Source organism: Lynx canadensis, chromosome A3 (assembly GCF_007474595.2).
Source record: "Lynx canadensis isolate LIC74 chromosome A3, mLynCan4.pri.v2, whole genome shotgun sequence".
Classification (NCBI taxonomy): domain Eukaryota; kingdom Metazoa; phylum Chordata; class Mammalia; order Carnivora; family Felidae; genus Lynx; species Lynx canadensis.
Genome location: NC_044305.1, coordinates 42903305 through 42918649, shown reverse-complemented (window position 1 = coordinate 42918649; position 15345 = coordinate 42903305). Strand labels below are relative to the sequence as shown.

Below are 15345 nucleotides of genomic sequence, written 5' to 3'. Positions count from 1 at the left end.
CCTTTTCTGAGGCTGTTTGCCTCTGGAAGAGATGTGATGATGGTCCAAGTTCTGGGGCCGTTTAAGACAGATCCCTGGCTGGAAGCATTCTGGGCTGTGACGTCTGGTGCAATGCGGGGGGGGCATAGTTCATTCAGCCCTCGTCCGGCTGCCTGCTAGAATGGGTTCTTGTGGTCCCACTGGTGGTGTCTTTTCCTCCTTTGTTGGGGTGTGAGCTGTCTCAGAATCAGGTCCTGAGAGCTCAGAAAGAGGAGGAAACACTCAGCTCCTCTGTGAAGCGGGCAAGTGTTTTCCTTCCCTTGGACCTTCCGGAGTTCCCCGACTTGAGCATGGATCTAGGTCCTCACCAGCTCAATTCACAGAGAATCCTGGGAGTGCCCATTCACCTCTCCTCTAGCCCATCTGACTGGGTAAAATCTTGTTAGTTTAATTTAGAAACATCTGGCCTCTAGGCTTCTCCTTGAGGCCCATAGTTCCACACCGGCCAGAAGGATCCCTTGAGGACAATGCTAAGGGTGCCCCTGCCCTGCTAAAAATTCTCCAACTCTGGGCAAGATGAAATCCCAACTCCTCATCTTGATGAGTTTCATATAAAGCTCTTTATAATCCAGGTTCCATTTTCAAATTCCGGTCTGGTCCCATCCCATCCTGGCCCACCCCAGCCCACCCCACCCCTCCCCACCCCAACCTGTCCTGTCTCCATCCCCATTCCATCCCCATCCCATCCCACCCCCTCCCTGCCCCACCCCTTACCCCCAACCCCTCCCCATCCCATCTCCATCCTCTTTAATTTCATCTCATTTCAACCCATCCCATCCTAACCATTCAACCCCAACCTGGTCATGACCCATTCTCCCTATAGCCTCATAGAATTTACTATATATAGTCTCCTGATCCTCAAGCCCTTTCAGAATTTGGGGTTTCCTCTGGCATCTTGGTGGGATGGGAAAATGTCTACTCCTCCCTCCTCAATCCTCACACAGGGCCCTTCTCCGATCCTGTGTATTCAGATTTCTTTTATAGCTCCTATCACACTGTTTTGTTCTTAGACTGCTGGCTGTGAGCTGTTTGCCCGGCCTGGGAAGAGTGTCCCCCACCTTAGAGAGTGGGCTGGGATACTCAAAAGTTTCTCTTTTCCTTTTAAAAAACCTTTAGTGAAGTGGATTTTTGCATCCAGGAGAGCACACATATCATAAGCATATAGTTTGACGAGTTTAGGAATTTTTACAGAGTGAACACACCCATATAACTAGCACTCAGACCAAGAAACAGAATACAGCAGTACCCCCTTATCCGTGGGGACACGTTCCAAGACCTCAGTGGATGCCTGAAACCACACGTGGTACCAAACCCTATATATTCTATGCTTTTTCCTATATATACATACCTACGATAATATTTAATTTATATAGTAGGCACAATAAGAGATTAACAACAATAACAAACTGGTAATAAAATAGAACAGTTATAGCCATATACTGTAATAAAAGTTCAGTGAATGTCGTCTCTCTTTCTCAAAGTTTCTTATTGTACTGTACTCCCCCTTCTTGTGATGTGTGAGATGATAAGATGCCTACGTGATAAGATGAAGTGAGGTGAATGGCCTAGGCATTGTGATGTAGCGTTAGGATACTACTGACCTCCTGATGTTATGTCAGAAGGAGGACCGTCTACTTCCGGACCACAGTGGACCACGGGTAGCTGAAATCACTGAAAGTGAACCCCCGGATAAGGAGGGCTACCATACGCCCTGTGCCCAGAATTCCTGCTCCTCCCTCTGTCACTATCGCCTTCCCTCCATGAGGCACCACTAGCATGACTTGTAGCAGCATTGATTACCAGGCCTGGTTTTGGGCATGACAGAAATGGAATCCTATGGTGTGTACTCTTCCGGGTTGGATACAAGGCTTCTTTTTTTAGTTCCTAGCACCAGTGAATCAGTTCAAGTTTGATCTCTGTGTGGTCAGGTTGGCACCTTAGGTTGGGGTGGGCAGAGGGTTCTCCGGGGTGGCAGAGCATTCTGTAGGATGTGGGGAGTCCTGCAGGGGGTGGCGGACCCAAGGCTATAGGTGGACTCATCGGGTAGCTACCAATCTGGCTTTGTAGACAGCTGACCCGAGGGGCTGGAGGAGATTGGGGGCCAGTCACTCAGTCCTCTGTCCCTGGTTGCTCTGGACTGTTTCTCGGCTTTCCATCTCTGTCTGAGGATGTCCTTGAGGACACGGTCTTGTTCTTCTGAAACTCCTTGCCTGGTGGGCGCTGTGGTCACTCCCTGACCCTGGCCTTTAAGACCGAGTGAAGAGTCTCAGGGAGCGTTGCTGGCTGTGAGTACCTTCAGCTGGAGTAAGCAGTGAGCCAGTGGGGTTGCCTCATCTGTGACCGAGTTGATTCTCCATTAATGGAAATATCAGGGACTGCTTCTCCGAGAAGAGTTTGCAAATTCACCCAGTCATGTACTGATTAAAAGCTACAGATCTGAGTTAGCTGACTATGCAACCGTATCTAAATTACTTATCTTTTTTTTTTTTTTGGCCTTAGTTTGTCCATCTCTAAAATGGGCATAATTTTGGGACCTGTAACCTAAAATAATAATTGTGAGGTGTCAGGGCAATAGTTGTAAGCACATAGTAAATATTAAATATTATTAGTAGCAAAAGTTCAAATAATTGGCAGAGGTTTCCTGAGACCCTGCTGTGGGACAGGCCCTAGACTCTCCTCTGTGCTCATGGAGAGCTCAGCCAGCCTGGGGAGAAATCAGACATCTGACTGTCACATGAGAAAAACAAGAGGTGTCAAACAAAAGAAAAAGTAGCATAGGTATGCCAGTGGGGAGGCCTGGCGCATGCATTGTTTCTGACAGGGCATCAGGGAGGCTTCTCAGAGGAGGTGTCTTTTGGCTGACCTTGAAGGATGAGCCAGATTTCCACAGCTGGACGGGGAGGAAGGGCCTTGCAGGTGCTGAGTGTCTTAGTTTGGGTTGCAGACCCTGACCTAAGGATTTGGGTGTAAGTGGTTTATTTTGGGGGTGATCTCAGGGGGCATAGTGAGGGGTTACGGAGGGGAGGTGGGGAGGGGAAGACAGCCAATAAGAGCAAGCTATTGAGCAGGGTGTCACCGTGCGCACGTGGGGCTCAACCCCACTGGGGGTCCTCTGAAGAACCACATAGAATGTACCACAGAATTGTTCCAGGGGCAAGAAAGCTGGGGGATTTATCCTGTCACTCCCATCCCTCCTTGATGGGGTCCATCCTGGGACCCTCAGGTCCTAGGCAGCTCCTCCCCTCCAGCCCCTTGAAGGTCTCCGGTGTCTCCTGGGGAATCTCCTCCAACAGAGAGATGCCGGAAGCCACTGACCTTACTGGAACTGAGATGACCTGGTGGTAGGCTGGGGGCTTGGGGTGGGGTGTTGACGATGTCCTCTAAGGGAGAAAAAGGGCTCGCAAGTAAGGAGGGTGACTCGGCAGAGACTGGGAGTCCCCGCAGAGGGTGACTCAGCTTCCTCAGATGGCAGCGAGCTACAAGTAGCCACTTTCCTTCATGCTGGGCCCTCAGCATTTATCTATTACTTCATACAACCCCAAGGAGTCAGTTAGCCCCACTTAATAGATGAGGAGACCAGGTTCAGGGAGGTCAGATAACCATGGGTGGTGGAATTAGGAACCAGACTGGCTGGTGCCGAAGTTCATGGTCCTCTATTTCCTGTAAGTCCCCTTGTCTGTCCCCTTTGCCTCCTGCTGCCATCCCCAATTTTCTCCCCAAGACTGGGGCCTCACCGGCCTTGCCCTGTTTTGGTTTCTGGAAGCCTGCTTGCTCTGCAGGAAGGTGAGATAAAGGGACACCTGGGCCTGGCAGAAACTGCACACTGCAGCCTGGGGTTTAGCAGGTCGCAGAGGAGTCTGTGTGTGTGTGTTCAATGGTGCCAAGATGCCCACGGTGAGCAAGAAAGAAGATGGCCTGTGTCTCCGACTCTTGAGCTCCTCTGTCTCTTGATCCTCAAACGTGAAATTTCTAGTGACCCTGGGAGGGGCTGAAAATTGCTGACATTGGTGAATAATAATGCCTTCCACCCAGGGCCTTCCCAAAGAGCTTCACGGTTTCTTCTCTGGGAGGGGGGCATCTAGAAGGTAAAAAGCACAGCAGCCCCAGGCCACATGTAGCGGGTGAGACCCTCCCACATGTGGCTGGTCTGATTGAGACGTGTCGATAAGTGGAAAACTGACACCAGATTTTGAAGACTTGATGCAAAATAAGAATGCAAAACATCTCGGTTTTTAATGTTGATTCCCTGTTGGAATGGGAATATCTTGAATACGTTGGGTTAAGCGAAATGGATCGTTGGAATTAATTTCACCTGTTCTCTTTTTACTGCTTTTAATGAGGCTACTGGACATTTTAAGGCTACAAAGTGGCTTGCATTTTAATTTCTGTTGGACAGCCCTGACTATAAGGTCGAATCTACAGGTAATGACTTAAAAATTTTTAAATCCTAATTTTGACTCTTTTTTTTCCTTTTTTTAATTTTAATGTTTATTTATTTTTGAGAGAGAGGGAGAGAGACAGAGTGTGAGTGGGGGAGGGGCAGAGAGAGAGGGAGACACAGAATCCGAAGCAGACTTCAGGCTCTGAGCTATCAGCACAGCCCAACTCGGGGCTCGCACTGGTGAACCGCGAGATCATGACCTGAGCTGAAGGCAAACGCCAAACTGACTGAGCCACCCTGGCGCCCCTAATTTTGAGTCTTAAAGTGATCAACAGATAGAATTATGGAAATGTCTTGAACCTGTTTTTCCTGCCCTGGTTTATTTGCTGCTGGAGATGTGCCTCCAGGTAATAATGGACCAGAATGAGGAGGGAGGAAAGGGCTTACTGACAAATTAGGTGGTAGCAAACTGAAAAAGGAGTCCTGGCTGTGGGGACATCCCCATGCCAGGACCTGGAGGAGCAGACCAAGGTCCTGGTGTGACGGGCCACCCTGCCATCTCTTGAGCTCTTTACAAAAGGGTTAATCCATGAATCAGTAAAAAGAGCAAAAATTTGGGATTCTCAAACATTAAAAAAAATTTTTTTTTTAAATGACGTGGGGCTCGAACCCATGAACCACAAGATCATGCCCTGAGCCAAAGTCTGGCGCTTGACTGACTGGGCCACCCGGGCACCCCTCAAACATTTTTAAGGTTCATGTGAACAACCTCTCTGGTTCCAAAAGATCTTAACAGAAGTCTGCAGATTCGGGTCTTGTTTGAGAGATGAAGGTTGGATTTTTGCTATTGACTGTTACAAGTAAATGTATTTAGACCAGAAGCAAAGATGTGGACAGTGTTAACACAGGTATAGCAGACAGCAGTTGAGTGAAGGGTATGTTTGCTTACAGGCTGATTAGACCAGTCATGACTAATTTTTTTAAACTTTTATTTTTAACATTTATTTTTGAGAGAGCACAAGGCCAGAGAGGGGCAGGGGGGTGGGGGTGGACATAGGATCCAAAGTGGGCTCCCCGCTGACAGCAGCCCGATGTGGGGCTTGAACTCACCTCGAGATCATAATCTGAGCCAAAGTCAGACGCTCAACCGACTGAGCCACCCCTGCACCCCCAGTCATGACTAAAGACGTGTCTGGGATCTCAGGACCCTTCTTTTGAGAATTGTAGCTACAGTATCGATGAGGTGGGCAAAGAGAGTGGCATAGAGAACCAGGATTAATCCATCCTCCCCTACATCTCCTGTCACATGCTAAGAGGGACAGGGCATCCAAGGAAAGACTCAGAACAGGAGACATTTCGGAAGAGACCCAGGGAAACCGGAGCCTGTAAATGTCTTACCTTAATATCCAAGTGGATGAAAGAAAAGATTAAGATGTCTTTTTTGGATGACTTCACCAAGAAAAAAGTAACTCAGGGTGTGTGTGTGTGTGTGTGTGTGTGTGTGTGTGTGTGTGAGATGGGGAGGGGGGATGTTAGTCAAATGACATCTGATTCAAGGTTGGGAGACAGAAACTGGTGCAAAAAACCTGTGTAACATTTCATGGAAATAGATCAGCAAACAAGGGGCTATTTTTCAATCCAAATTGTCTTGGGTCGGGTTCCCTAGAAGCAGATTCTGAGATGGTGATTCTTATGAAATGATTTATTGAGGGAGGGCTGTCAGACGAAACCTGGAAGGGAGGGGGAAGCAGAGAGGTGGTCTCACGGGGAGTCTGGCCTCAGCCCGGTCCCACGGGGGTTCTGGAGTGTGAATGGCACTATAGGCCAGTGGCGGGCACTTTTATGTCAACATTGGCTGAGGGCTGCCTTTCCCCTTGGCTCAGATGTCAATTGCCCAGTGCCCATTCCTTGGAGAAGGGGACAGCCGGAGCTGGTAGCTACCCACACACATGATAGATGCAGAATGAAGCACTAGCTCAGAAAAGGGGGTCAGCGTAGGGGACCAGCAGCATCCACTATGCACATAGTGGAGGAAACCATGCTATTTAAGTGGGGTTGACAGGACCACTGAGGCCAGCATGGGAGATTATGGTCAGAATGGAGAGAGGGAGCCATGAGCTTTAAAGAAACAAACGCACATCTAGTTCACAGCCTGTGAAAAACATCATGGGCCTGTTTTTAGAGAAGATTCTTTTGGATTTGCTTAAGTGTTTAGGTTGAGCCAGCTGGGATGCCTCCTAAGAATGGCCATCCATGGAAGGAAATGGTTTGCTTTTGGTGGGGGAGATCTGTATTCTAGAATAAAACATAATAGCCGGTATTTGCATGTGCCAGACTCCGCACCAAGTGCCCACCCTCACTACTCCTGAACCGGCAGCACCAGCACCACCTGGGAGCCTGCTGGGAACGCAGAACCACATTGAGGGCTACGGCGAGTCAGGTGTGGTTTGGGCATTGTTTACTGCTCCCAACAGGTGCACCAGGCTCTTCCGACAAGTACAGCCTTTATTGAAAGTATTCTATTTTTCTTGTTTGGAAAATGGCTACTCATTCTGTAAAAGTCCCCAGCCAATGTAGACCAGAAAGTATGAGCCACTATAAGCAGCTTGAAAAGGACACAGGCATCCGTGGGGTCTCCAGCGCAGCCTTTGTGGAGGGGGGGGTGGTGCCATGGCATATAACCCATGTTGATTATAACTTTATGACTCGAATGAAGGAGTCCGTTCAAGGCACCTGTCGTTCCTGTGGAAGCTTCTGAGTTCCAGGGAGAGGAGCAAAGGAATTTAGATTCTTGAGGTCAGGGAAGTGGGGAGGGGGGCACTGGCCAAAGCTGCAGTATCTGCCCCACCCCTTGGGACGCCCTCTGGCCTTATCTTCCAATCAGACCACATTGAGAGGGACTGGAAGGCAAACAAATCCCATCTTGATTGAAGAAGAGGAAACAATGGTGTCTTTGTTTGGAGCCTACAGGGAAGGATTGACTAGTTGGGAAAAATGCAGATTGGGAGAAGTTTGGAGTGGGGCCGATGGCTGCCAAAGAATAAAGTCAACTCCACCCCTAGGGAGTTGAATGCTGTCCTGTGGGATCACCTCTTTCGTTCATCAGACTGTCTGCTTTATTTTATTTTGACTTACATTTTAGCTAAAAAAAAGTAATACGAAAGGGAACAAAAAATGAAAGGAAAAAAAGTCAGCCTTCCTCCCCCTTCCAAGCCCCAGTTCCACACCTGAAAGCAAACCACCATTTCACTTCCAAGTTTTTAACACACATAACTTTTTTCATGCCCTATATATCTTGGACACTGTTTCATATATCTGCACAGGTAGACATACCGTAACTGTCTTTAATAGTTATCAGAGCATTTTTATTTTTATTAAAAAAAATTTTTTTTTCAATGTTTATTTATTTTTGGGACAGAGAGAGACAGAGCATGAACGGGGGAGGGGCAGAGAGAGAGGGAGACACAGAATCGGAAACAGCCTCCAGGCTCCGAGCCATCAGCCCGGAGCCTGACGCGGGGCTCGAACTCCCGGACCGCGAGATCGTGACCTGGCTGAAGTCGGACGCTTAACCGACTGAGCCACCCAGGCGCCCCTATCAGAGCATTTTTACATACAAGATGAAGGGGCGCCCAAGTGGCTCAGTCAGTTAAGCGTCTGTCTGATTCTTCATTTCAGCTCAGGTCATGAGCTCATGGTTTGTGTGTTTGAGCCCCATGTCGGGCCCTGCACTGACAATGCAGAGCCTGCTTGGGATTCTCTGTCCCTCCCCTCCCCCCCCCCCACTCGTGCTGTCTCTGTCTCTTTCAAAATAAATAAATAAAGTTAAAAAATAAATATGAGATTTTGACATAATTTCAAATACGGAGGCACCATCAACAAACACCATCTCAAAGTTTCCTTCCTTTCTTCCTTCCCTTTTTCTCTTTCTCCCTTTCCTTTCCTTTCCTTTCCTTTCCTTTCCTTTCCTTTCCTTTCCTTTCCTTTCCTTTCCTTTCCTTTCCTTTCCTCTTTTTTCTTTTCTTTTCTTTCCTCCCTCCCTGCCTTCCTTTTCTTCCTTTGTTTCTTTTCTCTCTTCCTTCATTTCTTTTCTTTCTTTCTCTTCCTTCCTTTCTTTTTTAAATGTCAGACTGCCATCGATATTCTTGTACATCCTTTGTCTACCTGTGTGAGTCTTTCTGTAGATAGTTTCCCTAATGTGGGCCAAAGGGTAGACGACGTTACAATATTTTGTGGTCATTACCACACTGCCTCCAGAGGAGGTTGCCCTAGATATCCACTCCCACAAGTTCGTGTTTATATAAACTTCAATAACGGAGCACTTAGCTACAGCAAGGACAGCAAGCAGAAAGCACCAGTAGCAAAGAATTTTCTTTGGAGATGTGTGATGCGAACCTTTATTTTAGCAATAGGAATAGAAAATTTGGGGCACCTGGATGGCTCAGTTGGTTAAGCATCTGACTCTTGATTTCAGCTCAGGTCATGATCTTATGATTTGTGGGTTCGAGCCCTGTGTCGAGGTCTGTGCTGACAGTATGGCACCTGCTTGACCTTCTCTTTCTCTTCCTCTTTCTCTGCCCCTTACTCTTGCTCTCTTTCTCTCTCAAAAACAAATAAATAAATAGGAAATTTGAAGAGAGGAAACCATTTTGGATAACCCAATGAAGTAGTTTTTGGATGAGGTAGTAGAAGCCTTACAGCACAACCTTCAAAAAGGTGACAGTGAAGGAGGTCTCTCTGCATGCTTCTTCTGCACCAGACACCTAATGCCCACATTTAAAAAAATTGTTCCTTTTTAAAAATTTTTCTTTCTTTTCTTTTCTTTTTATTTTTTAAGTATAATTTATTGACAAATTGGTTTCCATGCAACACCCAGTGCTCATCCCAACAAGTGCCCTCCTCAATGCCCATCACCCACTTTCCCCTCTCCCCCCACCCCATCCCCTTTTTTTCAAACCACTGTAAGATAAACAATACATTCCAAAGTGCTTGCAAATAGAAAAAGTGTATATACCTGTATATATATATATATATATATATATAATGTATGGACAGTGTGTGTGTGTGTGTGTGTGTGTGTGTGTGTGTGTGTGTATATATATATATATATGTACAGCGTATAGACAAATACTACATATGTGCCCACCAGCCAGTTAATGAGTAGAGCATATTTGTGTTCTCTTGAGCTGTATTGTAAACTCTTGAAGCTGTATCCTACCGAGTACTTAATGTTAATATGTTAATACGCACCAGGCCCTTTGCATTTGATGTCTTGATTAATCCTCAGAGCAGCCTAACAAGGGGGTATGAATGTTATCCCCATTTTATAGGTGGAGAAACTGAGGCTCGGTGGGATTCAGCCATCTCTCATGGGCTCACATAATGAGTAGTAGATGTGTGGCCTTGGACTCTTGCTGTGTGGGTGTTAGTGAGTTACTGATGTCTGGAGCAGGCATGGTGTTTTCTAGTTCTGATACCTCACTCCAGACATGAGGGTTGGCCTTTGCTCCAGAGCACTAAGGTGGGTGAGGCCCCAAAGTCAGGGGGGACTTAGCATCAGTCCCCCTTGCCCAGGGGTCCTCTCTGGCCACCTTCCTCACTCAGCCACCCCCACCGCACCAAGTTCACGGGGGGTGGGGGCTCCAGGAGGAAGGGGTTTGTTCCCAAGCCTTAAAAGGGTCACCCAGGGGCTGCTGCATGACAGTGTCAGTGAGTGAGGGATGAGTTTGGTGTTTGCACAGAGGGGAGGAGGAGCAGGTGTGCAAAAGTCAGAATTGCCCTAACTAGAGCTTTCGGCACCTGCTGTCTTCCATCCATCTCCGTGTCTGTGAGTCACCGGTCCTCCGATCTAGGCTCACGTCCCACCCTCCCTGGGAAAATTCCACCACAGCGGCCATCCCCATTTTCTCTGTCATCTGGGTGATGTAGGACTCTGCAGTCTGTAGCCTTTGCTGTCCAGACCTTGCTGGGTGTTCTGCCCGTGGAAGGTGCTCGGTGACCTGTTGGATGCAGGGCAAGGAGACCGGTTCCTGGCACTCTCACCTCTGCCAGGGGGCAGGGATCAGGCGAAACCCTGGTCGGCAGCCACTTCAGATCACCTTTTTGGGTCACTGCTGGAGCCAGGCCTCCTAGAGCAGGACTGGAAGAATCTGTCCTTTCCCTGGGGCCCAGGAGCTTGCCTGGGGTAAGTGTGCTCCCCTTTCCACGTATTTAGTTTGGATGTTTTAACACAGTAGTGGGTTGAGTAACTGGTCTCTGGGTGAATTTCTGTTGTGATGAGCTGTAGGTTTGAAATCAGGTTGGCTGCTTGATCTGCCAGCTGCTGTCCCGGCCCAGAAGGCCTGATGAAACACAAAGCCCTCTATGGTGCAAGCATGAAACCCCAAACAGCCCTATTCCTTAAATTTGTAGACGACTAGCTCCGAGGAAGTAACCTCTGTGACTCCTCCTTCACCATGATGGTAGGGGTTCGTTCATTCATTTGTTGAAAAATTATTTACTGAGCACCTATTATGTTCCAAATGCCAAGGATTATGAAGGAATTTCTTAACTTCTGGCAGTTTTTCTAGAATGTGTGGAATATAACATAGGCCTGCACTCTGCTTGAGGAGACTGGAGTAACAGCTCACCATTGCATTGACCCCACAGTTTTTTCACAGGAGTGTTCTAGGATATGCTCCATGAAAGGGATTTGGTTCATTCAAGTGCTTGGATGGGGGTGGGGGAGACTTTTTTTCCATTTCAACTTACTTTAATTTCCTTCAACTTCCATTTCAACTTCCTTTATCATCTGTGTACTTCATGAACAGGAAGGGGCTCTCTCAGCCCCCTCCACAAGCCACCATTAAAGAAGTGGGGACATTTAGCCTTGAAGAGAAAATACTGGGGGGAGGGCAGCTTTCAGACACCCAAAGTGCAGTCCTGACGCCTAATTTGGTAGAATTTGCCTAGGAAGCTGTCTGGTCTTGGACTTCGGTTTGTTGGGGGTTTTTGGATTATGTGTTCAGTCTCCTTGCAATTTTTGGTTTCTTCCTGCTTCTGTTTTGGTCATGCCTAATTTGGCGTGGCTTGGGAGCTGTGACTCCCTGAGAGATCCCAGTGCAGGCAGCTTCAGCATCACTTGGGAACGCGTTAGAAGTGCGTTCCTACCCCAGAACCAGAAACACCAGCAGTGGGGCCAGGAATCTGTGTTGTGACAAGCCCCCTAGGTTTGAGGACCACTGCTCCACATTCAATTCAGTCTGGGGTGGGTCCTGGGACTCTGCATTTCCAGCAAGCTCTCAGGTAATGTGATTTGACTGTCGGTCCGGGAAGCGCACGTTGGAACCCTGTTGTACAAGGCAGTCTGTCTCTGGCTTGGGAAAGATAGCATTTGGGTATAGCTGTCCAACAGCACACCATGGTGCTGTTGAAAAGGAGTGAAGCTGAACAGTAAGCACCAGCATGGGAAAATCCTCATGATGATTGGGAAGCTAAAAAAGTGGATTTTGAAAATATCTCTGGGTAAGTTTGCTTCCATTAAAGCCAGGGTAGTAAAATCATCATAAATTTCATTTTTGTCTAAAAAAAATAGTTAAACATTTTAAAACGTGAGTTTTAATACAGCTACTTTTCAATTTTTTAGTATTTTTCTTCAACAATTAGAACATTATGGGGAAAAGAATAACCAGTTAAAAAATACACAAAAACACCTACATAGGGCTCACATCTTCCTTTTGCCTCCGGGTCCTGTACAGCATTGTTGGGTCTTGTCCCTGTTTAGGATTTTGATAACTTGTTCATATGAATTTTTTTTAATGTGTTTTGGTTTTTGAAATAATACCTTTTTTAAATCTTTATTTGTTTTGAGAGAGAGAGCGCGTGCAAGCACCTGTGTGAGCAGGAGAAGGGCGGAGGGGCTGGGGGGCGGCGGGGGGGGGGAGAGAATCCCAAGCAGGCTCTTGCTCAGCGTGAGCCTCACACAAGGCTCAGTCTCACAAATGAGAGATCGTGACCTGAGCTGAAATCAAGAGTCAGACGCTTAATGGACTGAGCCACCCAGGTGCCCCGAAATATTATTTTATCTTAACTGATGAGTTTTTAGCATACTCTTAAATTTGGCATCTGAGGCTTTGGGGGTTCCTGTAGGAGATAGCTCTGCTAACCTCTGGGCTCTAAGATTGTCTGACTGTAGTGGCCGCCCTCTTTGTTCCACGTACCCCTAGCACGATGCGCGCCCTCTCCCGGGCTTCCAGGTTATGTTACACTGTGCTTCCTTTACAACCAGGATCTCCTCCTTTAGAGCCTAAGTTGGGCCCGCCCTTACCGCTGCTTGTGTGACATTCCAACCTCACATTCAGGATGAGTGCTCTTGGTGGAAATAGGAAAGCCTGTGCTTTGATGAGGCTGAGCTCCCTGGTGTATATGGCACCTGTGAACTCTCCATCTAGAAGGCGAGCCCCACTAAGATTAGCCCGGTTCTAAGGCCAGCATGAGATCCAATTTGGAAATGCTTTCATACCTATAGCAGATGCCACCCATGTCCAGCCCACGCCCCTGGCTCCTGCCTTTTCTGGGCACACCTATCCACGTAGCAACTGCTCACACCTGCAACTCTGCCTGAGGGTGTTCCTGCTGGCACAGGACAGGGAGGGACAATCAGTGCCACCCAGAGGCGGCCCTAGACAGTGCTGCTGGAGGAGGGCTGGGGGGGGGTGGTGACTCAGAGGTGAGGGTTCTGCATTGTCCCCTGAGCTTGCCTGGTGCACTTGGACTCTGGCTGCCTACAGCAGTGACTGCCTTGCTATCCCCACCTTGTAGGGCTCCTTCCTGTCCCTCGCTTCTTCACTCACCTACAGGTGCTACTGGAATCTTTGTCACAGGGTCTGTTTCCAGGAAAACTGCAACTAGAATAAAAACAAGGTTTACTTTGCCCACTATAAAATCAAAACATTGAAGCATACAAGTGGGAAGACTAAAGCTCTTCCTCCCAAAGCCACGTGGTGTTTCTTTGCCAAGTTTGCATCCCTTTTTATGTTTGCTCATGTGGATGTTGTGAACCTTTGTGGACACACTTTGTGTCTTGCCTTAATCGTTTTCCTCATGTTGAATCCCTCCCCATGCTGATTTCCTTTTTCTCCTATTTCTCCTACCCCTCAGCTCCTGGCAACCATTTTTCTACTCTGTTCCTATGCGTTTGACTTTTCCATATAAAAGTGATACCATGCAGTATTTGTCTTTCTCTATGTGGTTTATTTCACATAATGCCCTCATGGTTCATCCACGATGTTGCAAACATCTATCTCCTTCTTTCTCGTGGCTGTGTAATATTCCATCGTATAAATATACCACATTTGTTTTTATCCGTTCATTCGTTAATGGACACCTAGGTTGTTTGCATATCTTGGCCATTGTGAATAATGCTGCAGTGAACCACGGGTGTGCAGGTGTCTCTTTGAGATCCTGTTTTCATTTCCTTTGGATATATATCCTAGAAGTGGGATTGTTGGGTCATAGGGTAGTGCTATTTTTAATTTTTGAGAAACCTCCGTACTGGTTTCCATAGTGGCTGTACCCGTTTACATTTCCATCAACAGTGCACGAATGTTCCCTTTTCTCCACATCCTCAAGGACACTTGTTATCTCTTGTCTTTGATGATAATCATTCTAACAGGCGTGAGGTGATCATTTCAGTGCAGTCGTGATTCACATTTTCCTGCCGATCAATGGCGTCGAGCACCTTGTCATGTCCCTGTTGGTACTTTGCACGCCTTCTTTGGCAAAGGTCTATTCAGTTGCTCTGCCTGTTTTTGAATCAGGTGGTTTGGTTTTCCGCTATCGGGTTGTGCATCACGATTTTAAATGGCTTCGCGGTTGGGAGGCTGTGGCTTGGCCGTGACCAACTGGTGATGTGTCTGCCCATCGACCTTGCAGGCATTCGCCCCTACAAATGTGACATCTGCAACAAAGCCTTCACCCAGCGCTGCTCCTTGGAGTCCCACCTGAAGAAAATCCACGGGGTGCAGCAACAGTACGCCTACAAGCAACGCCGGGACAAGCTCTACGTCTGTGAGGATTGTGGCTACACGGGCCCCACCCAGGAGGACCTGTACCTGCACGTGAACAGTGCCCACCCGGGCAGCGCCTTTCTCAAAAAGACATCCAAAAAACTAGCGGCTCTTTTGCAAGCCAAGCTGACGTCCACACTCCAGGGGAATGTCACCCTGAGCGAGGAAGAGGAGAAGTGAGGAGGTGCAGGAGGAGGAGCAGGGAGAGACGCTCGAGCTGCCACGCTTACGGGGATTTTTGGTTTTGGAGGGGTCCCCCGCCCCACTGGGCTCAGTTCATCCCTCTGCCCTCCCGGGGCCACGGCAGGGGATCTGTTCCAAGGTTGTCAATGATGATAGTGGTGTCCAGCCCCCTGTAACCCACGTCCTGTTGAACAGTCACATTAACAAAAGTTCGTGGATGGCCACGATCGCCGTGCGGTATTTTTCTTTTTTCCTGTTTTTTTTTTTAAACGATTTTCACATGTGGAGGCAGAGGTGTTCTTAGACTATCATTTTATGGTGCCTTGAAATAAAAGTCCTTCCACCTGAAATGCTACTCAAGCAAGGAAAAGGAATTTTATTTTTCTGAAAGAGTTTACAGGAATTATTTTAATGAATGAAACGTTCTTGTGAAACTTCCCTTATAAAAACAAGGCAGGAGAGCATGGAGTTCTAGCTCCCTGTTTAGGGCTTATTGTGGGACATTTGACTTCAGGTTACTTTGGGTGGGTGATTTTGTATTGGTGGGTGGGCTTGAAGAAGCATATCTTGAGCGCTGGGTAGGAGAGCAGATAAATGGGGGCCTCAGGGCTGATGGGCAGAGACTCCTGGGGTGGACGGGGCAGGGCACTTACGGATGCTTTGGTCACTCTTTGTGGCCGTGGTGTTACTGTGGAG

The 15345-nt window shown here is 47.8% G+C and overlaps 1 protein-coding gene across 2 annotated transcripts in view; it reads left to right on the top strand.

Annotated features, from left to right (window-relative positions):
* The window catches only part of OVOL2 (ovo like zinc finger 2), a 29599-nt gene extending 14595 nt beyond the window's left edge, over window positions 1–15004 (top strand). For both annotated transcript variants that reach the window (XM_030310150.1, XM_030310151.1), the window contains one exon: window positions 14333–15004. In XM_030310150.1, the coding sequence (XP_030166010.1) occupies window positions 14333–14646 (314 nt within the window). In that variant the 3' untranslated portion in view covers window positions 14647–15004. The remainder of the gene's footprint in view (window positions 1–14332) is intronic.
* Window positions 15005–15345: the final 341 nt, after the last annotated feature.